This window comes from Urocitellus parryii, chromosome 8, assembly GCF_045843805.1.
Source record: "Urocitellus parryii isolate mUroPar1 chromosome 8, mUroPar1.hap1, whole genome shotgun sequence".
Lineage (NCBI taxonomy): Eukaryota > Metazoa > Chordata > Mammalia > Rodentia > Sciuridae > Urocitellus > Urocitellus parryii.
In genome coordinates, this window is record NC_135538.1 from 75370344 (window position 1) to 75397897 (window position 27554).

General features: G+C 33.6%; 1 protein-coding gene across 1 annotated transcript in view; it reads left to right on the top strand.

The window, feature by feature from the left end:
• Positions 1 to 27554, top strand: part of Me1 (malic enzyme 1) — a 149766-nt gene that overhangs the window by 98906 nt on the left and 23306 nt on the right. Inside the window, exons 7-9 of the mRNA XM_026410476.2 lie at positions 14392 to 14501; positions 24168 to 24265; positions 25925 to 26038. Coding sequence (XP_026266261.1) covers positions 14392 to 14501; positions 24168 to 24265; positions 25925 to 26038 — 322 coding nt within the window. The remainder of the gene's footprint in view (positions 1 to 14391; positions 14502 to 24167; positions 24266 to 25924; positions 26039 to 27554) is intronic.

Below are 27554 nucleotides of genomic sequence, written 5' to 3' on the forward strand. Positions count from 1 at the left end.
CTTAGCTAGACCCTGTCTCAAAATAAAACATATTCTAAAAAGGATTGGGGATAGGCTCAATGGTTAAGTACCCCTGGTTCAACCCTTGGTACCAAAAACAAACGAACAAACAGTCTCTAGTGATAGAAAGCAAATCATAAACCGTTAGGGCTAGTGTTGTACTAAAAAACTTTGGAGAGTTTTGTGAATATTCTCAATCTTATTTGTAAAGTTAGTTACATATTTAAAATAGGTACTCTTATTGTAAGTAAATCACAATGCATTAACATTGATTTTAAAGACAGCAAGACACAGTCTTACCCTGTAATAAAACTATTGCACTACCTTATTTTTATAGAGGTGACTTTATATATTTTCTTATTTATTATTTTACATTTAGATTTTTTTAAGTTTAAATTTTAAAAACTTAAAAAAAATTCTCTTTCTAAAGATTGTTCTACATTTTGGAAATTTCACTACTCAGAATAAATAAATGGAGTATGGAAAAAATAAGAACATGATATTGAATTTGTTAGGCTATTTGAGAAGAAACTATTGGCTTATTATAAAAGACAATCATATGATTCAGGTGGATAAAAAAGATAATCAGATATTGTTTAACTGTGTTCCTGTTCCCCAGTCTTGAATGGATTATCAGTGGTGAAATATACTACACTTATGTGTATATATTAAAAGAAAAAAATCTGAGAAATTGATGTAGTATTTCTTTTGCCCTTATTTTATCAGTCTACTAGTGCTCAGAGGTAAGACTAGAATTCTCATTCTTTTGCTAATGTGAACTGAATCTCTTGCAGAGGTTATTTATGTTTGTTGCACATCTGTTGAAAACAGCTGGGCCAAAATGTTTCTATCTGGAAAATATAAAGTTTACACACCTTGCAGTGTCTACACTGTTAACAATCATAATTTTATTCAGAAAATTTTCATCAAAGAGAAACTCTTTTGACTAGATTGCACTGAGAGCAAGATTGTTAAGATTTTTCTTTTCCTCATGTTCACTAATCAGGTGATGATAAAGTCAGGTTTTTTAAAATCCTGAATATTTTGCAGAGTAGTAGGTGACCTGAGGTGTTCATCTAGCCTCTCTTGAGTATATAGTTCCAATTCTTCATATTGATTTAGCATTGTAAAAGGAATTCCCATAAGAGTATTAGAAAGATTTTGATCTAAGACTCAAATTTTAAGTGACATAGGTAGAACTCAAATTTAAGTAAAAGTTGACTATCCCTAACTTAAAATTCTGAAATCAGAAACATCCCAATATCTGAAACTTTTTGACTGATAACATGTTACCACAAGTAGAAAATTTCACAACTGACCATATTTATGATGGACTGCAGTTAAAACTAAGCATTTTATGTAATATTCCCTGCAATCTGTGTGTATAAGATAAACATGAAACTAATGAATTTCATGTTTAGGTTTGTGTCTCATCTCTTAAAATATCTTATTATGTATATGTAAATATTCCAAATTTTAATAAACCAGAATCCAAAATATTTCTGGCCCTGTACATTTCAGATAAGGAATACTTAACTTCTAGTTAGATTCTTAGCCTATTGGATTATTACATGTTCTTTTTAGTAAGTATTGTTTTAGGCACAGAAATTACTTGTGTTGGCTTATGTTTCTCAATGACATACCAGAATAAAATGATTGATTTATAAATGATTCAAACTTCTATATACATTATTACATTTAGTAAACTACCTAACATTACTATGTAAAAAATAAATTACTTAGAAAGTAACTTTGTGAGTCAGATCTTGGCAAACTGTCAATTTAGCAGAGTCAGGGTTACATTCTTGAAAATTTAGGCTTATATATAAGTATATTTAATAACTCAACAAAGTATTAAAGTCTTAAAATGGCTTAATGAAAAAGGAAGTAAAAAACATTTCTTTGAACTTTATGGACAGTATCATGTTTTGTTCCTAAGAATTATTAAGAGTTAAGTAGGGACTCTGCCAATGGAATTCTAATTTTAATATGTTGGTTTCAGTCACTCCAACTAGTTATTGTGCTCTTTTAAGAGAGAGGGGAAGATATGTAGGTGTGCAGGTAAATGTACGCTTATAGGTACCAAGAGAAACAGTCTTCAAGCAGTTTGGGGTTAAATATCTTCAGTACCTCTGGAACATATATGATGGCAGTTCATGAGCTCTCAGTCATGTGAGAAGAAAAGAGCTTATGTATAAAACATGTAACATGATATTTTGGTACTTTTATTAATATTGGGCAATAATGCTGCCATAACTAATACTATTAATTTGGAATTATAAATAGACATAACTCAAGACACATTATTAGTAGGTGCATGGTATTTATGGAAAATGATTAGTGTTCAAACTTTGACATCAGTTCAGATGATTGTGCCAGGAAGGCCATATTTGTAATTAACATTGGATTTGTACTGTCACCTGTTTCTAAGTGTGCAGATATCAGCTTCCTCTTGAATAATTTGCGTAGGTTTACTTCCATTATTCTGTGGCCTGAGAATGTATATTGGCTTTTAGACTTTTTAAGTAGTTATACCTGCAACGCCCTTATTCATTTTTCACTTTTTTAAAAATAAATTTTGAGACAGTGTTTTGCTCTGTTTCTCAGACTAGCCTCAAACTCCCAGTCTCAAGCAATCTTCTTGCCTGAGCCTCCTGAGTATCAGGACTATAGACATGTGCCCCCATGCCCAACTTCATTTTTACTTTTATTTTGAGGTTTTTCAATAATATAGTGTGATTGATTTTTTTGAACAAAAAGATCTGAATTAGTGTTTTCTCCTTCCAGAATTCTGTGTGCTGACTACAGCTAATGTTCATAGTACTTTAGGAATACCTCTTTGAGGATTATTTTTAGAACCTATACCAGTTCTTCTAAGTATTGTAATGGTGACATTTTAAGAGAAAATCCTTTGAGACTAATATTAATTCTTGAGAATAGAATGAGAATATTGAGAAAAATCAAGTGTTTGGAGCAGTTCTTATTCCTAAAATATTTTTTCTAATATTTTATTGCAAGTAAAGAAAAAGGGAAGATTACTTACAAGATATGGCTATAAAGCCATGAAACTTATTTTACACTCACCTTGAAAGTAACTGAGCAGTTCAGCATTATTAGTTAAATATATAATCCGGAAGTGTCCACTCAGAAGAATAACATTCATAATCATTTGAGTATGTAGATTTAGATAAATTTCTCTGTAATTATTCTACATATGTATAGTCTGAAATAAGATGTTTTTCTACTTAAAAAAAAAAGTCTACTATATCACAAGAAGCCATTGTACTTGGCCCTTTTGGCTTTTTTTAGGTGGTAATACTTACCAGTATATCTGTTCTTATAATCATTAACCATCCTGGGCATTTCTTGTCACTAAGTGGACTTCAAGGACATTTTTTGCTTAACATTTTATGACTGATGATTGGCACCAAAGTAATACATAGTTCTCTTTTAGTGCTGAAAACTGTTTTATGTTTTGTGGAAGTTTCCAGCTTTTAGAAATAAACAGTTTGATCAAGACTAAATGGAGGAGGAGACACATACCCTTAGTGATTCAAATTGCATAAGTATATGACATGATTTAGGTTGGATATGAGGTGTTTACTGGAACATGCTATTGAGACCTTTAGTTCTTATGGCACGTTTGCAGATGGAGTTTATAAAAGTACTTTCTGAATTTCCATATCCTTTATGTGAAGGCCTCCTAGGCATGAAGAATGGTACAAACTTGAAATATAGTATCAAATTATAGGGTATGACAAAGCATAGATCAGGCCTTTAGGACCAAAGCTGCTCTGAGGATTTGAGCCTCTTTCACTGTCCTCAGCTTACAGAGACCAGTATATGGCCCTCCCCTTCCCATACATCAATTTTCTCACTTTCTACCTTTGCCATCTATCATAAGGTCTCTTGTGATAGATGGCAATTAGGAAATCGTGCTTAACATTATTGATGTTATACTTGGTTGTGTATTAAAATGTAAAGTGTCATTTGTCTTTTCCATATATTTGTGTTTTCATATATTCTTCCACACATGTCATACTTTTGCATATTTTATATTTTGAGCTTCATCTTCCTTAAACAAAATTCCCTGGCTGGAGCTGTAGCTCCAGAGTGCTAGTGGCAGACTGCTTGCTTAGCATGTATGAGGCACCGGATTCAATCTTAGCACCACATAAAAATAAACAAATAAAATCAAAGCATTTTGACCATTTACAATTACAAACAACAAACAAATAAATATATAAAAACCTCTCAGTACTCCCTTCATTTCGAACTTTTCCACTATGTCTTTGAAACCCGTTCTTTACCAACAGGCTTTGTTACACCCTCTTTTTCTCACCGAATGTTCATTTACCTCCCTGCTTTTCTGAAAAATGACTGTAATTATTGTCACTTCACCTACAGTTCTTTAAAAATAATAATGCTTATTGGTCAACACAAAACTGAAGGGTTGAAAGATGAGAGCAATGCTCTCGTATCCGTTTGAGTCTCTCCGTACTTCATCCATATGAGAGACTCTGTACGTTAACTTCTTTGATGTTACGTCAATTGAATTTATCATACCTCTTTCTTCTCCTGCTTCTTTTTAAGCTACTTTCCTCTGATTCTTGTCACTCTTTCCAAAGTTTTTTTGTTTTCACAGAAAGAAGAATTTCTTTTATTGTTTATAAATGATCCAGATTTTGGTTTTGTAAGGTAGTTTCAACTTACAGTTTAGCATAATTGAGGCCAATTTATAAGGGGAAGTAAAAGGTTTTTTATATTATTGTTAGTGGAGAACAATAGTCAAGATATCATATGATAATAGTGGTTTGATCAAACAAACTTACTTTATATCAAGTCTTTTTAAATTGATTTTATTATTTGTTTTAAATACACGACAACAGTGGAATGCATTGCAATCCTTATTACACATATAGAGCACAATGTTTTGTATCTCTGTATATAAAGTATGTTCACATCAATTTATGCCATTATACATATACATTATACATGTACTTTTTTTGCATTATAATTCTTAATACACATATTTACCACAATTTTTCATATCTCAGTTTGTATATATGATATGTTGACACCCAATTCAATTCTTTATACATACATGTACATTCCCCTATCTTTGCTAATCCCCTTCCCCTTCCTTTCCCTCCCACCCCTCTTCCCTATCTAGAATTAATCTAATTCTCCCATGCTCTCCCTCCCTAACCCACTTATATCAGAGAAAACATTCGGCAGTTTTTTTTTCTTTTCAAAGTTTTGCTCATCTCTGTGGATGACCTTTCTCAAGTACTGACTGTGTTAACTTTTCATTGCTGTGACAAAATACTTGAATAACTTATAAAGAGGAAAGATTTATTTTGCCTTATGGTTTTAGAGGTTTCAGTGAATGTGTCACTTGGCCTTCTGTTGCCTTTGGGCCTGTGGTGAGGCAGTACATCATGGCTGGGAGTGCATGGCAAAGGAAACTGCTCATCTGATGCTGGCCAGGAGGCAAGGAGAGGGGAGAGGACCAGAGTCACAATAAACTCTTCAAGGACATACCCTCAGTGACCTAACTTCTTCCATCCAAGCTTTACATCTTGAAGTTTTTACTACCTCTCAAGGAGACATTCAAGATCGAAACCATAACACTGACCTAGCTTGTTCTGAAGATCTTCATTTTTAGATCTTTAGTAACACACCACTTCAAGTCCCCATTTATTACTGTATCATGAGCCTTGTGTTCATCTGCAGCTGTTTTAGTTCTGAACAACCAATAACAGCTTGCTTTGCTTGAATATCTCCAAGGTAGCTCAAAAGCAGCATATTTAAAGCTAAACTCATGAATTTCCTTATCAGACCTGCTTTCCGCCCCCCCACCGGAGGTTTCCTATCTTTATATTCCCTGTTATCTACCTGATTGCCCAAGCCTGAAACTTGAAATGCATTCTTGCTATTTTCTTCCTCATCATCTGCTTCTTTCACATGATAATATCAATTCTGTCTTCATCTGTTTCTCTCTATCCTCATTCTCATGCAGCTCTGAAGTTTTGCAGCAGCCTCTTAAAGTAAACTTATTGTATTTGGTTTTGCCATACATTCTTCACTCTGATTGCAAAGAGTATAAAATGCATATTGACTGTGTCACATTCCTGTTTCTTCACCTAGTTTTAGAATCAAGTATAGTCCCCTATATCCCAGTTTAAAGTCCATATGTAATCTGGCCCTGTTTACCCCTCTAGCTTCACTCAATTCTTGCCTCTTTTTGGGTCAAACCCTACGCCTCAGTCATATTTAATTTATTTTACTTTCTGGAATGTGCCACAGATTTTTTTTTTTAACTCTGAGCCTTTTAATACAATCCAGCTACTTCAAAAAAATTCCCTTTTATTATCAACTTGGCAAACTTCTGCTTATCTTTCAGGCTTTAGCATCCTCTAGAAAGCCTTTCCTAACCCCCTTACCTTGTTCTGTGTTGTGGCTACCTGCATTTACTCTATTATAGCACTTATTAAAGTGCCCATTATAATTGTCTATTAACTGGTGTGTATCCTCCATAATACTACAAGCTCTATGTAGAAAGGAATGTGTCAATAGCACCCGGAACAATGTTGAACCCACAGTAGTTGCTTAATATATTATTTGACTTATGAATAAGTAAGGAAGAAAGAAAGGATAAGGTTTTGTTTTTTCTGTTTTTTGGAGAATAACAGGAGATAAAACTAGATGAAATCTTATTACCTAGGGTTTCCTTTAAAATAACATGATTAAATTTTTCTAGTGTATAAAATGATTTAAGTAGGGAAGAAAATTTTGATTGCTGAATCCATAAAAACAGTTTAACTTAATGAAGGAGAACTGAATACAGAAGGGAGAACAAAATGGATAACTAAAATTGTATCTTTATAATGCCTACTATCACAGAGTAAACTAAAGAAGTGTCAGTAAAATCGGATAGAAGGAATGGTAAGAAAAGTGAAAGGAATGTCTACATGTTACAAAATAACATAGAAGTGAAGCAGCAGGAACTGGAGACATATTACAGAAAATTTACAAAGAAATGAACAAATGAATTCTTTTTTTTTTTTTAAAGAGAGAGTGAGTGAGAGAGAGGGAGAGATAGAATTTTTTTTTTAAAGAGAGAGAGGAGAGAGAGAGAGAGAGAATTTTTAATATTTATTTTTTAGTTCTCGGCGGACACAACATCTTTGTTGGTATGTGGTGCTGAGAATCGAACCCGGGCCGCACGCATGCCAGGTGAGCGCGCTACCGCTTGAGCCACATCCCCAGCCCCAAGAGAGATAGAATTTTAATATTTATTTTTTAGTATTTGGTGGACACAACATCTTTGTTTGTATGTGGTGCTGAGGATCAAACCCAGGCCGCAAGCAAGCATGCCAGGCGAGCGCGCTACCACTTGAGCCACATCCCCAGCCCACAAATGTATTCTTAATTCTTGCCTACTAGAAAGACGTGAATTTGAAGAGTTCTTGGCCAGAGAGAACTTGAGTCAACTTTATATTACTTATGCTAGCATTCAATACTATTCATAATCTGAAATTCAGCAACCAGTATTAGTATTCTAAAGTCCTTTGAAATGATGTTATCAGTGTCCTCCAGTACAAACTTTGAGACCTCTATAACTTATTCCCATCCACTCTATTTGAATACTATCAAAGACCCAACTTAAACCTCAACAAATTAATGTTGCCTTTCCTAAACTCTTTAGTGATCTCTTTATGTACTATTGATTTTTCTTTCATTTAGTTTATTGTTTTGTGGTGCTGAGGATTGAATCCTGCATTCACCACCCTACTGATTTTGCTTTTCATTGAAACCTTCTGAAGACTTTTTTGCTTATACCCTTTTTATTCTCAATGAGACTATTACCAAGTGAGCAGTTTAAGGATAAGATCCATGTTTCCTATTTGCTGCTCATTCATTGAGCACCTTTAAGCCTCAGTGCATTATTAAAAAATGTTTCATTTGGAATTATCTCTAAGGAATTCATCAGAGTTAAAGTGCTCTGGATCTTGAATGCTGCATGTTTCATGCATGTAACATATCCTAAGAAACCTCTCTCAGGAAAAGTTTAAATCTAGAATGTCCCATAAAGTCTCAGGTGTTAAAAGCTTGGTCTCCAGATGGTGGCATTATGTGGAAGTGGTAGAAACTTTAGGAGGTGGGGCCTAGTTGGAGGAAGTATATCACTGGGAGCTCACCCTTGAAGAGTATATCTTGTCTTTGGCCTCTTCACCTGCCCCCTCGGTTTCTATCTTTGCTTTCTGCCTGCCATAAGGTGAGCAGCTTTACTCTCCCACATGCTCTTTACCATGATATCCTGCCGCACCACAAGACCACAGTGATGGGGCCAACTGACCATGGACTTAAACCTCTGAAACCGTGAGCCAAAATAAATCTACCCCCTCCTTTAAGTTGTTTAAGTAATTGAAAGCTAACAAAATACAACTTGGTTATAGTGAATTCTTGATAGTTCATAATCACAAAAAGATTAATATTTGTCAATATACTTTTAATAAAAAACACCTGATATGTTGAATGCATACAAATTGTATCTTATATGTTTTGTGATAAAATTATAACTCCCTTATTTTATCACTGGAATCTTTTTGGTTGTAAATATACTATTCATTTATGGACTTGGTAACTGTGTTGGCTCTGTGAAGACAGTACGTAGAGTGGCTGAAGCCAAGGGTCTGTGGGTTAGTTCAGAGCTTCCCATTTTTGCTAAGTAATTAATTGTGCTTAGCTCTCATTTCTTTATTTATAAAATGGATAAATAACATTGCTTCCCTCACAGAATTATTGAGATAATTAAATGAGATAATCCCTATAAAATATGGAGCACAATGTCTGGCACTTAGTAAATGATGGATATAGTGATTAATCACTGTAATAAGTTTGTTTTGTCAGATTTAACAATGCTATAAAAAGCAAAATCTCTGAAGTCTTTACATGTTAATTTTATGGATAGTATTTCAGTTACTTCTTAAACCATTCACACCCACTATTTTATGTGATATTTTGATCATAAAATAATAGGTTCTTTTCATAGTTATGTAGTACTGAATTGGCTAACTTTTGAGAGTTCCACTACTTATACTTTCATAGTGACAAGGCTGGTTCCAACTGGAACAAAATATCCCTTACGTGGCTTTCTTTTATTGCATAATGTGAGATGCTTGTATCACAAGATGAATTCAGAATGCCTCTTTCTAAATCTCTAGGAATTAAGTCAGAGTTAACTATCAGGTAGAGAAAAGTCATGAAATTAAAACTGATATGCAGTGTCCTCTAGGGGCTATTTCTAAAATAAGCTTTTTAAATGATAAGGTATCCCGTACGCCATTTTAATACCTATGTCTATTCCCAAATTTCACTTAGGAAACATTACAAATTTATAGCCTGACCACATTGTGTCTTAAACACTGAAGGCAAACCATATTGTGGGGATTTCATCTTAACCACATAGAAATTGTAACAAGCCCCAAATCACCAAACCAAGTAAGTAGTAGATCCGGGAATAGACTTGAGAAGGCTCTGATTCCTCCTATATTCTGAGACCACAAGGTTCTGCTTCTTCAGAACATAATGACACATCATTGAATGCTGCCAGACCACCAGAATATGACATATCAGGAGCAAGCCATGTGAGAGCACTTGCCAATGACCTATAATTTTTGCTTTCTGAAGGCTTGCTTAGCAACTAGAGAAGTGGGAAGGAGCTATTCATTGCATGCATCAGATGATTATTGACTGGTATTTGTATTTGGGGTACTTAGTTGCCACCACAGAGTTTATTTCTCAGTTAACATTATTTTTTTAAATGATAATTTGTAACTATAGAGTTGCTTTTGTAAATTATAATAACAGTTTTGTAATTTGTAATGAATGGCATCATGTTTATGAGTTGAAAATTATTTTGTTTCTTTCAAGAATTGACCTTAGTTCTCCATTTTACTTTAAACTCTTTCTCCTCTTTGCCTTTAGTTGACTTCCAGAGCACTGAAATGATAGTTTTAAAGGTTTTCTCCTTGTTGTTTGGAGAATGAATTTGCTAACCTCCTCTCTCTTTCAGGCTAGAGAATAGCTTTATCTGTCATTACTATTTCCTGTGGATAAGAATTGCTTGTGTTTATCTATATTTTAAAATTTTCATTATGTTATAGATTCTTTTTCCTGGAATTATTTTCTGTAATTCTGTACACACTTTCAGAATTCTTTTAGTAAAAGTTTTTGGGGTTTTATTTATCTAAAGTTGTCTTTGTTTAAACCTTACTCTTAAAGAACATCTTTGCTAGATATATTATCTGGGGTGACAGTTATTTTCTCTTAGGCTTTTGAGGGTATTATTTAGCTGTTTATGGCTTCTTTTGTTGCAACTCTCTAATCTCATGATTAGAGAATACTTATGTGTCCTTGTATTGAACTCCGTATATTTATCAGTTCATTTAATCTTTGTAACAACCTTAGGATAATATATTATTATTAGAATTGTGGGAAAATACACAGGCACAGAAAAATTAAAAGATCTGTGAGTGTGATGAGGCCAAAATTTCAAACTAGGAGTTCTTATTCTAAAGCCTGTGCTCTTAAACCACTGCCATGGCCAAGCAAATATTCAAAAATAAGAACAAAGGATGACTAATGGTACTAAATATTAAAGTTGAGAGAGAACTATAATAAAACAGGGAGGTATATTTTTCTGGGTAGATAGATTATATAATTGCTATTATATTGTCATTACTGTTATACTTGTTCCCTCATCTATGAGATCAGGATATTAATAGGACTTACTTCATAGAGTGGTTGTGAAGAGCAAGTGAGGAAATATGGGTGTGTGTTCACGTGCACATGTATGTTTTACATTTTATTACACCTTATAAAATGCCAAAAACATACATTGGAGAAAAGATAGTCTCTTCTACAAATGGTGCTAGGAAAACTGGAAATCCATATGCCACAAAATGAAATTTAACTCCTATCTTTCACCATGCACAAAACTCAAAATGGATCAATGGCCTAGCAATTAAACCAGAGAACTTGTATCTAATAGAAAAAAAAGTAGGCCAAAATCTCCATCATGTCAGATTAGGCCCCTACTTCCTTAATAAGACTTCTATAGCACAAGAATTAAAATCAAGAATTAATAAATGGGATGGATTCAAACTAAAAAGCTTCTTTTCAGCAAAAGAAACAATCACTGAGGTGAATAGAGAGCCTACTAATTGGGAACAAATTCTTACAACACGCACGTCAGATAGAGCACTAATCTCTAAGGTGTATAAAGAACTAAAAAAGCTAAACACCATAAAAACAAATAACCTAGTCAATAATTGGGCTAAGGAAATGAACAGACACTTCTCAGAAGGTGATGTACAATCAATCAACAAATATATGAAAAAATGTTCAATATCTCTATCAATTAGAGAAATGCAAATCAAAACTACTCTAAGATTTCATCTCACTCCAGTCAGAATGGCAGCTATCAAGAATACAAACACTGTATGTGTTGGCAAGGATGTGGGGAAAAAGGCTCACTCATACATTGCTGGTGGGACTGCAAATTGTTGCAGCCAATATGGAAAGCAGTATGGAGATTCCTTGGAAAATTGGGAATTGGACCCATTTGACCCAGCTATCCCTCTCCTCAGTCTATACCCAAAGGACTTAAAACCAGCATACTACAGGGACACAGCCACATCAATGTTTATAGCAACACAATCCACAATAGCTAAACTGTGGAATCAACCTAGATGCCCTTCAGTAGATGAATGGATAAAGAAAACGTGGTATATATACACAATGAAATATTACTCAGCAATAAAAGAGAATAAAATCATGGCATTTGCAGGTAAATGGATGGAGTTGGAGAATCTAATGCTAAGTGTAGTTAGCCAATCCCAAAAAACCAAATGCCGAATGTTTTCTCTGATATAAGGAGGCTAATTCATAGTGGAGTTGAGAGGGGGAGCATGGGAGGATTAGACGAACTCTAGATAGGGCAAAGGGGTGGGAGGGGAAGGGAGGGTGCAGGGGGGTAAGAAAGATGGTAGAATGAGATGGACATCATTACCCTAAATATATGTATGAAGAAGACACGAATGGTGTGAGTATACTTTTTATACAACCAGAGATATAAATAATTATACTCTATATGTGCAATATGAATTGTAATATATTCTGCTGTCATATATAACAAATTAGAATAAAAAAAGAAAGTTTGGATTAATGATTAAATATATATGAAAAAGGCTGTTATAAATATGATATTGGAGGCAGAAACTAAATAAAAAGATTGAGATATCTGACTACATAAAAATTTAAAATTTGGGGGGGTAAAAACAAGTGGAACACCATCTAAATCATTAATCCACAGTATGCTAGATTAGTACAAACATTTGTGGCATGAATAATACAAGGTACTATGCTTAATATATAAGGACCTTTTATTTAAATAATAAATAGAAAAATGAACATTGAACATATAGTCTTTCAAAAAAATTACAAATGATCAATAGATAGAAAAAGATGCTAAACTTCACTAGTAATTGAAAACAACAACCACCCTCCTGCCAACCCTCTGCCACAGCAGACACTGACAAGCAGCAATCATGGCTCTGTGCTGCTCCATGCCATGGGCCTCAACTAGGGCCATAAGGTGACAGAGAGCCTGAACAGGCCAAGGCACAGCTGGTGGTTTGGGTACCTTATCAGGTATACCACTTCTTGTGAGGCCTGTGATCTGAGAGGTGTATGGCATGCCAGGGAACTACTAAAAATCTCCAAGGACAAATGGGCCTCCAGTTCATTAAGAAAAAGGTGGGGACACAACATCTTCACCAAGAAGAATCAAGAGGAGCTGGACAATGTTGTGGCCACTATGGCCACCATGATGAAAGTAGATGCCAAGAAGACTGAGTCCCTTCTGCCCTTTATGCATAATGACACAGAAAAGAAGGAGAGAGAGAAGACACTAAATATTCAATACAAGTTTCGCCTGTGACTTAAAAAGATAGTCTATCAAGAATAAATACATAATAATAGTATATAAATAGACATAATGGAAGAAAAATAAGGTAACTACAAAGATTTTTGTTGGATCAGAAAATAGAGAGACTATCAGCATTGTTTCCTACTGTCCTTGAATTATAGGCATAAAGTCAACAAGAAGCTAGCAATGAGGACAGAGTTTAGCACCCTGTCTTCTGACAGGTTTGACATGTGGAAAAGAAAGACAAATAACCATAGTTGGTCCTATCATAGTTAAAGGAGTTGGTTGTAAAAATCAGGGCATCCTAGTTGGGCCCAGTGCTATATACCTATAACCCGGTTACTCAGGAGGCTGATGTAGGAAAATCTCATGTTCAAGGCCAGCCTCGATAGCTTAGACCCTGTCTCAAAATAAATAGAAAAGGGTGAAGTTGAAGCTTAGTAGTAGAATACCTTGGACTAAATCTCCAGTACACAAAAATCAATTAATTAGTTAATCAATTAAAGAAAATCAGGGAGTCCTAAGGACAATGAGGGAAGGGATATACCAGTAGAGAAGGAAGAAATTGAAGTTTTGGAGTGGAGCAGGAAGGGGGCCAAGAGAGTTCAGGGAGATAGGGTACACTTTTGAGATAACTGTCTTTGTGTATAGAAATAAAGCTAGACTGAATTAGGAAGAGTGCAAGGACCAGAATGAAGATCTGACCCCTTTTTACTGTACACTACATTAGAGACAATTAGATTTAAATTTTTTCAAACAATTTTTTCTTTCTTTCTCCCAACTTTCATCTCAGTTATTTTGTTTCTGGTCTTCTTCAGCTTGTAAAACCCACTCTAGTTTTGAAATCGTAACTATCAATTAAAAGTTGATTTATTATGTGGTTTGTGACCCCAGCTAGAAGTGTTGTCTATCCCTTGAAGACTCATAATTTCTTGTTTATACACTTTTACATTATTTTTAATTTGGAAGATTTTTGTTTCTACTAAATTTGGATTCCTTGAGGATAAGGACCATATTTTGGACCAAATTATGGTCATTTTGTATTATTTCAATTCACAGTGCCAACACAATGACTTCCTGTGGTAAACATGCAGTAAATATTTGCTAAATACATACTGTCTGACACATTTATACTCAGCCTCTAAAGATATTTTGCCTTTTCTGTGAGCTAATTTTAAGGATTTATTTATTTTTATTTATTTAGTTAGTTGTAGTTGGGCACAATACCTTTATTTTATTTATTTATTTTTACGTGGTGCTGAGGATCGAACCCAGGGCCTCGCATGTGCTAGGCTGAGTGCTCTATGACTGAGCCACAACCTCAGCCCCTTAAGGATTTATTTTTAAATGTTATTTCACTAACCTCTTCTAAAATGAATGTTTTTATTTTATAGATATGGTATGAATTGCCTTATTCAGTTTGAAGATTTTGCCAATGTGAATGCATTTCGTCTCCTGAACAAATATCGAAATCAGTATTGCACATTTAATGATGATATTCAAGGTAATAAAATTTTCAGCTTGTATGGACCAAAAATAATGTCTGAAAGTAGTTCATAATTTTATGATTCAAATTGAATAAATACATACTAAGTACCTACTAAAAGCTGGGAGTTACACTTAATAATTTCATGTATAATTTCTCATTTAATTTCATATATTTGAGAAAAGTATTCTGTAATTCTAGAAAGTATTAGATCCATGAGCTAGAGAATAAACTCTCAGAAATCTTGTAAAATCCCTGTTGATTATCATTGAACAAAGGAAATGTATGAAATATATTATTCATTATTTAAGAATGAAATGTATATAGTTCTCTCTTCAGCTTGCTTTTCTGTCAGTCACAGCTTCTAAGCTTCACCCCAGTAAGTGTTCTCTTCGTGTACAATGTGCCACATTTTATTTTTTATCTTTATAGATAGTTGGTTGCCTGCCATTAACCATGCCACCTTTGTTTTTCTACTTAAGACTTTAAACTCTCTCTAGCTCACACCTGTCCTCCACTCTGCCCCCCATCCAGTGCTGCTTTATCATAAGAATTGTGTGCATACTGTTCCTTTATAGGCAGGGAGAGGGAAAAATATAGACAAGAGTTCCTAAGGAAAACATAATTAGTTGTTGCAACTTGAAATAAGATCGCAAATTGCTTCCATTTTACTAATTCTAGTAAATGTTTTCCAGTATTGTTATCTTTCTTGAATTCTCAGTAGCATTCAATATTCTTGATTTATCTTCTTTTTCTTGGCTTCCATATCATAGTATTCTTATGACTTTTCCTGTTTTATTGGCTATTTGCCTTTTTTTTCTTTTTGCAGGTTCATCCTTTATGTCTGTTTATTAAATGAAAGAATACTTAAATGCTCAGTCTCAAGACCCCCTTTTAAAATTTTTGTTATATCTTCTTGGGTATATATTTTAAGTTCACATATGTGATAAGCAGATTTATTTCTCAGCTCCTACTTCTTTGAATTTCGGGCTGTATGCCCATCTCTTTGTTTAACATCTTCTCTTGGATATACCAAAGGTATTTCATATTCAGCATACCCAAACTCAAAATCTTATTTCCTCATCAAACCTAACATTATTCCAGTATTCTCAGTGAATTTCTGAGAGTTCTCTGTTCTTCAGCCTTTCCCACTAAATATAGCTTATTACTAAGTCTTGATTTCCTGTCATAAAAATGTCTCTTCCGTAGATTTTTCTTCATCATCCTGGTATAAGTTACTATTATTTTTCCTAAGCAATTGGTATTTTCTAGGAAGTCTATTCACTTTCTCTCTTACTTCCCCATCTTATGTTTTCTGCATAGGGTCTCTACCTTTTGCCAGATATAGATCTAAGTGCTGAAGATTTAGTGGGGAACAAAGGCAAAGTTCTCTCCTTGATATAGAAATCAGGCCATATTATTCCTTCCTTAAAATAATGTTTTTCCCTTGTACTTAGGATAAAAATTAAAATCCTGAATTTGGCTCAAAATTCATAGAGCCCTGTCTTTCTCTCTATAATGTCATTATTTTTGCCATTTTAGTTATAATATCCTTTCTCAGATCTTGAGGTGACCCGGCTTTTACTAATTATTTATTTATTTATTTATAGTTTGTATCCAAATGTTGATCTCTCTTCCTAGAATACTCTCCCTACCCCCCATGTCTCATGTCAATCATGATGTGTCTCATGGAGATCTTCTGAATCCCTGTCTAGGTCTAATCCACCTTATAGATTCTGATGCATACACTTTTTATTTTCCTTGTATGTAGCTTTATATATTTATGTAAGTTTAAAAAAAAAAACTATGCTTCCCTCCCCACAAACTTTTAAGCTGGGCAAGGGTAAGGACATGGCCATTTTACTCATCTCTGTGTCCTTTATGATTAACATAGTGCTTAGCCCAGAATGAATAAATGTGGTGTATCTAAAGCAGGATTTGGAAAAAGCCCACTGCCTGTTTTTATAGTTTTATAGTAGCATAGCTATATGCCACTTTGTTTCTGTGGTGTGTAAGGCTCTTTTCTTGCTGCAACAGCAGAATTAAGTCTGGGATAGATGTTGCATTGCACAAATCCTGAAATATTTACAGTTTGACTCTCTACAAGAAAAGTTTGCCAATCTTTGGTCTAAATGATTGAATTTGAGGGAACTAGAAAGAATTGATCTATGACACTAGACTAACTAGGGTAGGTTTGCATTTTGGAAAGATTACTCACATTGTCTAATAGTATAGAGAATAAGATTGATGGGAGCCAATTTGAAGATTGCTGCCTTAATCCAGTTTTTTTGTTGTAAGAAAATGCCAATAAAGTTAGAAGTAGACAGGCGATTGATTGTGACTGTGATTCTTTCTGCCTTGAAGAACTCTAAGAATGGCAGGACAGTAACAGGAAAAATGAGCGACATTATTACAGGTAGGGATTAAGAACACAAACCTAAGAGTCAGACTGATTTGCTTAGCTCCTTACTAGGCATGGACTTTTATTGATTTATGTAACCCTTCTATTAATTTTCTCACCTATGGCAGAAATTATAAAACAACTTCCTTTTTTTAAGAATTGAAATTTTGAGACTAAAAAAAAAGAGACTGAAAGAACTACTATAGGAGAGAACTAAAGAGCCAATTGACTATGAAACATAAAAGGATTCAATAAATGGTCATTTAGGATCTGGTTGAAATTGAATATAACAAAATGTATCATATCAGTAGGCTGAGTGGCTTGAGTTCAGCAGTTTAGGAATGGACGAGACCAACATGGAAAGTTGAGTTTATCTACATTAGATATAGAAAGGACAACAGGATAAGAGCAAAAAGTTAAGTGATGACTGTGACACCAAACTGGAAAAGGAAGGAGGTGAAGATACAAGGACTCTTAGATCCGGTGGAGGCCTAGACATTCCATGAAGTCAGAGATCAGGTATTATTGTTACAGGGCAGAGGCCTGCCAGGAAGTGCAGTCTGTTGTGGAAAACACCCTTCTAATCCTGATTCTTTAAATCATGCTAGAAAGATTTCAGACATGTGGCTCAGAGTAGCAGGCATGAGTCTATCAGAGAGGATAGGGAAAGTGAAAAGAGAGAGCGTTATCTCAGAGATGAGAGGGATGGTGTATGTCCCCTGCCCTTCATTTTTATTGGGGGCTCCCAGGGTAATTTCCAGGGAATTCTGCCCACCTCCATCTCTGGACTTTTCACTGACAGCAGGATGACATCAGATTTTCAATACGTTTCTGGGAGTCACAACTCTAGGTCACTTCGGCCCATGCTGACCCGTTCTAATGGGAACCTGTTCTTACAGATTTTATGGCTAGGTGGAATTATTCTTATCTCCCTGAGTTCTGGGATCTGTATAAGGGTCACAAAAAGTCTCCCCCTTCAGGGTAACTTGTATTTTTTTGGTGGGCATTTTGGGACTGCATTTCTCCTTGCAGATAACAGTTCATTTGCTGGAGAATGTAATATATTCTGTCAATTTAAGCCAGACAGGGCTACAGGTAAATTGCTTTAAAAAAAAAAAAAAGCATGTAGGGGTCAGCACAGTGGGCCCAGTTTATAGAATTATTTCCTTAACCCCATGTTCCTACCACTCACATCTGCCAATTCCCTATCACAGTGACAGTAACTGAATAAAAGAACTGAAAAGTAGGAGATTATAGACCATGAGTGAGGTATTCTAATATGATACTTTCAAGAAGAATTAGTTCTGAGTGACGGCAAGCACCAAAATGAAGTTTAGGAGGAAAATAGCCAAAGTGCACTAAAGATGATTGTCATTGGAAATGGCAAAGAACAGTTAAAATGCAAAATGGGAATGACAGTCTTCTCTCATGCAATTTATTGAGGACAAAATAATTATTTGTGAAAATACTCTATTGACTGAAACATACTTTATAAATATAATTTTTAAAATTTACCATATTTGGGGCTGGGTTTGTGTCTCAATGGTAGAGCTCTAGAGTGGCACATGTGAGGCACTGGGTTCAATCCTCTGCACCACATAAAAAATAAATAAATAAAATTATTGTGTCCATTTACAACTAAAAAAAATTACCATATTTAAGTTATTTAATAGGACATAGCTATTTAAATTTAAAATGTTTAAAAATCATTTGTTTCATTTTACTTTCTAAAGTACACTAAAGTAATTGGGCAAATATTTCCTCAAATTCTTTGTGATATTAATTATATTTTGTACATTAGTGCCCATTTTCAAGCTAAAGATACTTAAGCTATTTAAATGTTACTTTATTAATTTTTAAATTTTCTTTTTTGAATACTCATTCATGAGAAGTGAATATTGGAAAGATTCAAAAAGGGAATAAGCTGTAAAATTTTATTTAATTTTTTTTTGAGAGAGAGAATTTTTTTTTTTTTTAATATTTCCTTTTTAGTTTTCGGCGGACACAACATCTTTGTTTGTATGTGGTGCTGAGGATCGAACCCGGGCTGCACACATGCCAGGCGAGTGCAGCTGTAAAATTTTAGATATTAAGAATCCTTATGTGAACTATAGAAATATAGCTTAATTGAGAATACTGTGCATAATGGTAGAGTGCTTTTGATGCTGTTTTGCAACTGAGTTTTGCAGACCAGTGTCTTCAAGTCTCTATCAATTCATTTTTAGATGATCTGTAGAAGAGTTACTAAGTAGATTATTTAACAGACCTATCCCTTTCTTTAGTATGTTTTTTTTTCATTTTGTGGGTCTCATAGAAATGTTCATATTAGAAGTTAAAGACCAATTAGTGAGAATTAGAGTTTACTTAAATAAAAAGAATGTTAAATCCAAATCATTTTAAAAAAGAAAAAAAGGGGCAACTATGAATTGAGATGAGAATTTCCACCAGCCAAGGCCAGGAATTTTGAGGTCAGTGCTTGGGGTCCATCAGAATTCCAGTCTAGAGCACAGGAAATTTGAGGCAGGAGCCACCTCAGGGTCAAGAGAAGGGCATAGAGGAATCAAGAGGATTCACAGCAGAATATTTCTCCTGTAAGTCACCACTATGGAGGCATTGCTTCACCCCAGCTTATCTGGCTTAAAAATATAATCTGCACTCAAATGATTGCTTATTTCCTCATAGAAATTTCAGAGTCTTACTATCTCAGAAAAGAAGAAGATGGATTTCAAAAAAAAAAAAATGTCTAATCTATGGAAAACCATTGGCAAGTTATTGGGCTTCTGACTAGAAACGACCAAACCATTTTATGCATTTCTCCACACCAAAATTGTGTCTTTATGACACATTTTCTCCATATGTTTCTTTTTTGCCTTTTTAACCTTATGCTTTTACCATTATGCCCACTGATGTAATATTTTCCCCACTGTGGGCACAGAAACTGCATTTCATTGCCAAGGAAAATAATTATGTAACCATTACAGCCATACCATGTAAATAAATGTTTTCACACTGATCCTTGGATTTTTTCCTTATTTTTTAAAAGATATGTACTTTAAATATTCTAGATATGTACTTTAAAAATTCTAACTTTTATGAAAATGATTTGATTAAAGAAAATGTACATAAAATCTTTATTAGTGATCTAAAATAATCATAAATTATATAGGTTTTGGTTAAAAATCATATTAGGCCTGTTGGCCATTTCCTTGGGGAATTTGATTGTCACTCTCTTAGATCTTTTCTCTTACACTGCTCAAATTCCACAGAAAGGATTTTTCCAGTTTTTCTCATTTATTAACTTTCTGTCAATGTTAGCATTCTTTTAGTGTTCATTGAGCTAAGGAGGAGAAGATTGGGTTGAGTACATAAATTTCTTTTCTTCTTTTTGTTTTTTTCAGTATTGGGTATTGAATCCAAGGTCTTGTACACACTAGGCAAGCACTCAGTCACTGAGTGACGTCCCCAGTCACATAAACTTGTCATAATCTTACTTAGGATGGCACTCTTGCCTCCAATTATGCCTGCTGTCTTACAATCCAGACTCTTTAAAATATGAACCTCTAGTATTTTTCCCAGACTTTCAGAGTAGAGCAGGGTCAACCATTTGCCAGAAGCAGAGGGAAGCAGATCTGGATTCTAACTTCTCAGCAGATCCCACCCCCCCCCACCCCCCACCCTCGTGGATTGAACCTAGGGTTTTACTACTGAGCCACATCCCCAGTTGTCTCACTTTTTTCTTTTGAGACAGGGTCTTATTAAATTGTGGAGGCTGACCTTGAACTTCTGATCCTCCTGCCTCAGCCTCCTCAGTTGCTGGATTACAGGCATGTACCACACTGTGCCTGGCTTCTCAGCAGATTTTTGACCAGTGCCCTGATGCCACCTAGCTGAGCCTTTTGAGAATTTTGCCATATCAGTCTATTCATTTCTTAACCATTACTACTGCTTGCCAACCACCCAGCTTTCTCAAGTTGGCCAAGTCATTTGCAATTTACCTATTTAAAAGCCTTCTAACATCTAAAATTTTATTGCAGTGCTTTTCTGTTCTCCGGTTTTTAAAAATCTTTTTTCAGTTTTTTTTTTTTTTAGCAGATTTTGTTGGGGAGAAGGAATACTAAATTTTATATTCATTCTCCTATTTTTAGCAGGTCATCATCCCTGCCTCTATGTCTTGCACGTGCTCTTCCTACTTAGTATGTCCTCCTTTCTGAGGTCCTTGATCCTGGTGAATCCCTCAGTTCTGTGCTCAGGTAGTATGTGTTCTAGATGCCTTGAACCTAGTCTAGGTGAACTCGTCCTCCTACTGCTCGTTCTTATCATCTGACCTATTTATTTACTAGTACTTGAAGATTATAGTTCTCTAATTACATATTGGTCTCACTGATTTTTTAATATCATTTTTAAAAAATCAATGCATTATAATTGTACATTAATAGTAGGTTTTGGTCTCATTAATTTTATATAGTAATTCTGTTTAACAAATTATTAGGAGAGGTCATTCTTAAGATAAGACTGATATTTACAACCATAGCACAAACACAGGACAACTGGCAACTTCTGTTAATATTAAAGACACATTATACACAAATACAAATGTAGGTTGAATATCCCTTGTTCAAAATGTTTTGGAATAGAAGTTTCTAGATTTTGTAATATGTTTTTGCATATACATAATGAAATATCTTTAGTATAGGATCAAGTTTAAACATACAATTTGTTTCATATACACCATATCCACATAGCTTGAAGGTAATTTGATTAAATATTTTTAAAGTTTTTTTCACTACAACTCATCACATAAGGTCAGGTATAGAACTTTCCATTTGTGATGTCATATCACTGCTCAAAAAATTTTCAGGTTTTAGAACACTCTGGATTTTAAATTTTTGGACAAGGTTGTCCATCCTGTAAAAGTTTCTAAAATTTTAAGAAAGATTCAATCTCTTTATTATCATGTTGACAGTGTTATATATTAAGCCCTATGACTGTCTGATTTACTAAAATTTTACTTTTTAACTTGAAAACAAAAGCTGTTGTGTAATAATGTATAATAAAAAGTTTTATGAAATTTAAGTTTTCCACATTTGTTCTCTTCTTTAAAGTGAAATTTAAATCAAGATAGTAGTAGGCCATCCATGTACAAGAATCATGAACAAGTTAAATTTTTAAATTTTTAGTGGTAGGAGAAGTATCTTTCTGATTTTGTTGATTCTGTGGAAAGAAGATTAGGGCTTTTATTATACCTCAGGAAATATTATGGAATATATATTTAAATATAAGGTTCCCATATCCAGTATGGATAGAGTATACTATTTTGCCATATTTGGGGTAATATGTCTGAACTTAAAGCATTTTGCATTTTAATACAGAGCCATGTGGCATAACCATATGAAGACAAGTCACCACATTACAGTTAGACTGTTTTGGAATATTTTATGTTTGTCTGACTGTAAATACTCAGTTATACTTAAAATCAGAATAATAATGCAAATACAGTGAATGCTGATAAAACTTGAACTTTTACTCTTTAACTGGTTAAATTTTGTGATGTTGGTAGAATCTGTGGAAACCCTTGAGATAATACAATCTTAGAGTTGGAAAGGAGTTTAGAGTTCCTGACATCTGAACTTCTGGCCAGTTTACTTCAAAAGAACTCAAGATAGAGAGATCTTGCAATTCTGTTTGTAGATAATTACTTCACTAACTGAATGTCTGAACCTCTCTAATATCAATTCTCTTTCACTGTTTAACAAATCTAATGAATCCTGATATATGGGACATCATTGACATCACTCTGATTCTGTCAGTGTATATTCCCTATATGGATCAGCCAAATTTTTTGCACAGTATTCCATTTTAAGTAATGCATAGAAGAGTGAATTTTGTATAATCTATGACTTGTCACAATTTATAATATTGAAGTGGTGACTCAAAATTTTAAGCACTTTATTTTTGTAATCCACCTTGTGTCCCTAAATAAAACACACACAAGAAGCATGTAGAGGCTGGGGTTATAGCTCAGAGCATTTGTCTAGCCTGTGTGATGTACTGGGTTTGATCCTTAGTACTGCATAAAAATAAATAAAATAGAGGTATTATGTCCATCTAAAAAGATTTTTTTTAAAAAAAGAAACATGTAGGCCTTCAATAATTATTATTTATTGTGATAGTTATTTATTACTACCTAGTTATTCAAGAAGGAAACAAATCAAAAATGGTAAAGAATAAATACTCTGGTGGTGAAATGTTGAATATCTTTGGTATTTGGCATATATAATACTCTATCATTGTGTCATTCATCAAACCTATTCTGATCTAGGTTTTATCTAGTAAGGGCATTTGAAGTTTAACTAGGCATTACTATTCAGTCAAATGATCTAGGAAACAGGTAGAATGTTACTTGAGGGGTAAAATGTAGATATAGCTGGAAGGTAATGCAAAAAACTGCAGGGTTTTATTTCAAGAATAAGCCATAAAGATGCTGAACTTTATAACTATGTTCAAAGCAAGACAAATGCTCTGTGGTCTGTGAAAGCTTATATGGTGAAGTAATATAATTAGAACTGGTGTAGTTTCTATACCTGTGAGGTGTGATGAGAAAAATGCAATTTTTATCCCAAGTAAACTTTACATTAATTTTATATAATAGCACCTGTGGGATTTACCAATGATTATCTAGGTAGAAAGCCAATTAAAGAATGCCATAACATGATTTTAATTGCCATTAACTGTTGCCTTTTCAAATTGAAAAACTAAAACATTAAATTTGAAATATCAAAAACATTTTTCTATCAGCATCTTAATTATAAGCAAGCATTTATTATGTGTCTCCTTTGTACAAAGATGAGTAATAGATTTCAAAACTTCAATAGTAATTTAGGTGGAAGACTCTAATAGCTCTTACTATTTTTCTTGTCTCATTTAGAAAAACTCTTTTTTACAGATAAGGGTACTGACATACAAAGTTATTTCTCTAAATCCTTTCAACTAGTAAGCAGGGTGAGCTGGAATCCAAATTAGAATTCAGAACCTGTGCACTTATTCATTGCATTATCAAAATAAGTCACAATTTTGGGGAAAGTTTTCAAGGATAGTAGTTAGCTACTATCTTAAAATATTTGTTAGTAGCCTGAGAATTTTACTTCATATGCAAGCAAGGAATCTCAGGTTCTCTTTCTGTACCAGCTAAACTGTTGTGTGAGGATTTCAAGATGTGAATAAAGCCTTAGAATTTGGCAGGATCTACATGAGGATTACTCAAGGATATTTATTACTTATTTCAGGAACAGCATCTGTTGCAGTTGCAGGTCTCCTTGCAGCTCTTCGAATAACCAAGAACAAACTATCCGATCAAACAATACTATTCCAAGGAGCTGGAGAGGTACCTGCCTTGCATAATAGTCATGTTCTCCTAAACTAATGAATGTATAATTAGTGTTAACTACCCATTAATTTAAGTTTCAAAATATTGTTTCATTGTTTTTAGCATATTACAACTATTGGCTTTATTGAAGGTTCTCAAATTAAGTATTGTGGCATGTTAATTTTTCATAGGAGACTTTAGTATAGAGCTATGAAGATACTTTCCAAAGTTTTAAGTTTGCAAGATTATCAAATGTTGTCATAGGTTATCATTGTGCATATTTAGGGTATCGTGGAGGAAAAATAAGCTTCCCATGTATAATTATGTATTTAAGTATTCAATTTGGAATATCTGATGCTGATTTTTAGTATCCTTCAGTATCACATTCAAAAGTTGTCTTAACTCAAAATGCAATGTGCACATATATAACTATATATGTTTTTAAGAAAAAAAATGTTGGAAGGAGATTGTAGCAAGACCAAATTATATTGTTTCCTATTATCATTGTGTATAATTTAATCATTTGAAATAAAATTAGACTCCAGTAATAATAATTCACCCACCAAACAGAAATTTAAAATGTTAGTTTCCTTGTGGGAAAACTGTCAAAAAATCTCTAGAATTATAGTCTCTGTAGAATTAATAAATGGGGAAATACTTTGTGCATATGTTTGTATATGTATATATATATATATATATACATTCATATATATACACATTTAAGAAACTAAATTTTTAAGTTTAATGTGATTATAAATAAACAGAACACTATATCACTCTGTGGAAATTTATGTACATTATATTGTTTTTCATTTTTCTTGTTCATTTTGCTTCAAACAAAATAAATGAACTAGAACTTAAATGCCAAGGCATAAGTATTCAGAATGTAAATCACAAATTCACTTTCAAATTGAAATAAAAATCAAGCCTAAATAATAGCTTTAACATTTGAATTCTTTGTTTTGTGGATTATGACATACTGTGTTTAATTTTGGTAAGCTTCTTTGAATTTGCAAAGGTTTTTGATGAATGGCACAGATCAGATCTTGATAATCAGCAGTCAAGATGTAGTCATGGTTGTGTGTTCAAAACCTGTTTGTTTCTGACAAGATATTGAGATTTCATAGATTTCAAAAAATTTACCAAATACCAAGGAAGTTGATTTCTTTAATCTCACAGGGAATTTGACAGTACTTACTTTGTCCAAATAGAGTAAATAAACACTGGGGAACACATATTTTTTTTTGTCTATTTCATTCCTTTACCTAATGGTCAGGTTCCCATTCCAATGACTAGTCTTCCTTCTTCAAATTTAATTAAAAGAGCTTGAGCCTGACAATAAACAGTACAGTCCAATGAGCAAGTTTCACCAGCTCATTAAATTCAGTGTTTTCCCATTGGAACAAATCTTGATTATATTAATAGGATTAAAAATACTGACAATCAAGGATATCACTGGTTTATGTGTGGCTAAATAGCAAACCATATAATAGTGGTGCTATTGTAGTCAAAGTTAATAATTGTTATTTGGTTCAACCCAATGTGACAAAAATACTTTGCTCAGAGCCATTTTATACTTCCTTATTAACAAGACAAAATCAGGTGAACTGTCAACCCTTGATAATATATCACATGAAACAACTTCTGAAATTTTTATTTTCATAACCTCTTTTTCAGGCTGCCTTAGGGATTGCACACTTGATTGTTATGGCCATGGAGAAAGAAGGTTTACCAAAAGAGAAAGCCATCAAAAAGATATGGTTGGTTGACTCAAAAGGATTGATAGTTAAGGTAAGAATTTATTATTTTTTGACCATAAATATCAATATGCCATCCTGGATAACCATCTCAACGACTACTTCCATTTCCATCACCCCACTTTACACTGTGTGATAAGTTTAGCCTTTTGACCTGAATGGTCATATTGATACTCTTTTGAATGAAGAAAACTTTGACTCAGGAACAATATATGTAGACTCATTACAACCGAATGGATTGTCAGTCCATTTGAATTACTTGAGTATCCAAATGAGGCAGTTTGATACTGATACAGATGAAACTCCTAATATAGCACCATTTGTTAAGAGCTGTTGGTCAGCTTGCACACTAGCTAGAAAGGAAGGAGGGAAAAAATGAAATAACTGCATTTCACCTGCTACTTTATCTCAGCCCCCTTTTCTGATGGCTTGGAAGGGAATTCCTGGGAGAAGAACTTTAAAAATAGTTAGGCTGTTTGAAAGTTAACTTACCTGTACCTCAGTTTCTCCAACTTTAGTACAGACAGTAGTATCTAGTTCATAGGGTTATTGTGAGAACTAGACTGGGTATGTGACCATGTGGCCATATGGAAATGAGGCATTGTTACTACATGTACATTTCAATCACTCTTCTAAAAAATATATATACATTCCCTTTTTAAATGAATGTAAATTTTAAGGATTAACAAGTGATAAGCAGTGTAATTTAATATAGATATAAATGGAAATGTGTTGAAACTTTCTAGAAAGCTGTTTAATGTGTATCTAGAACCTTTAAAGATTTATTCTTCTTGGCCATTTGTTTCCATTCTAAGAATGGATCCTGTAGAGATAGAAATGTATATGATACTTTACATATGATGATGTTATCACAGCATTATTTATAATAGTGATGTTTTGCCACAATAATTATGATTGTGATATGTTATACTTACCTAAATATAGTATAATTATGAAATAGCTACATGGGTGAAATATATATGTGTTTAAAATTGTTTCAAAGATAAATAAATGACCTATTAAAAGATTCATAATATACTGTTAGATGAAAAAAACAAAATATATGACATCTGATTTAAAAGTATAGTTATGTATAAGAGCTATAGAAGGGAATGTATCATACATTATTATAATTATTTTTGTATGTGTATAGTGCTGGGGATTGGACCCAGAATCTCGTGCATGCCAGACAAGTGCTCTATCATTGAGCTGTATCTCCAGCCCTAAAATTTAAATTGTTTTTAGTTCCTTTCTGTATAGTCTAAATTCTTAGTAGCTGTTCTCCTTTAAAGCTATAAAAATATGTTTTTAATAATTAATCTACATTAATAAATTTTGCCTTAAAGGAAGAAAAAATAATGTGCATAATTTTTATACCAAATAAGTATGCTTATATAGACTTTTGTTTTAGCTTTTGTTTTTGTTTTTTCCAGACTTTTGTTTTAACTTTTGTTTAAAAATTGCTATTCCTTTGAAGAATGAGCATAACAACAAAAATTTGTACACTGTGATTACTATATATGTTGTGGTCATGAAATGTAAACATCTAC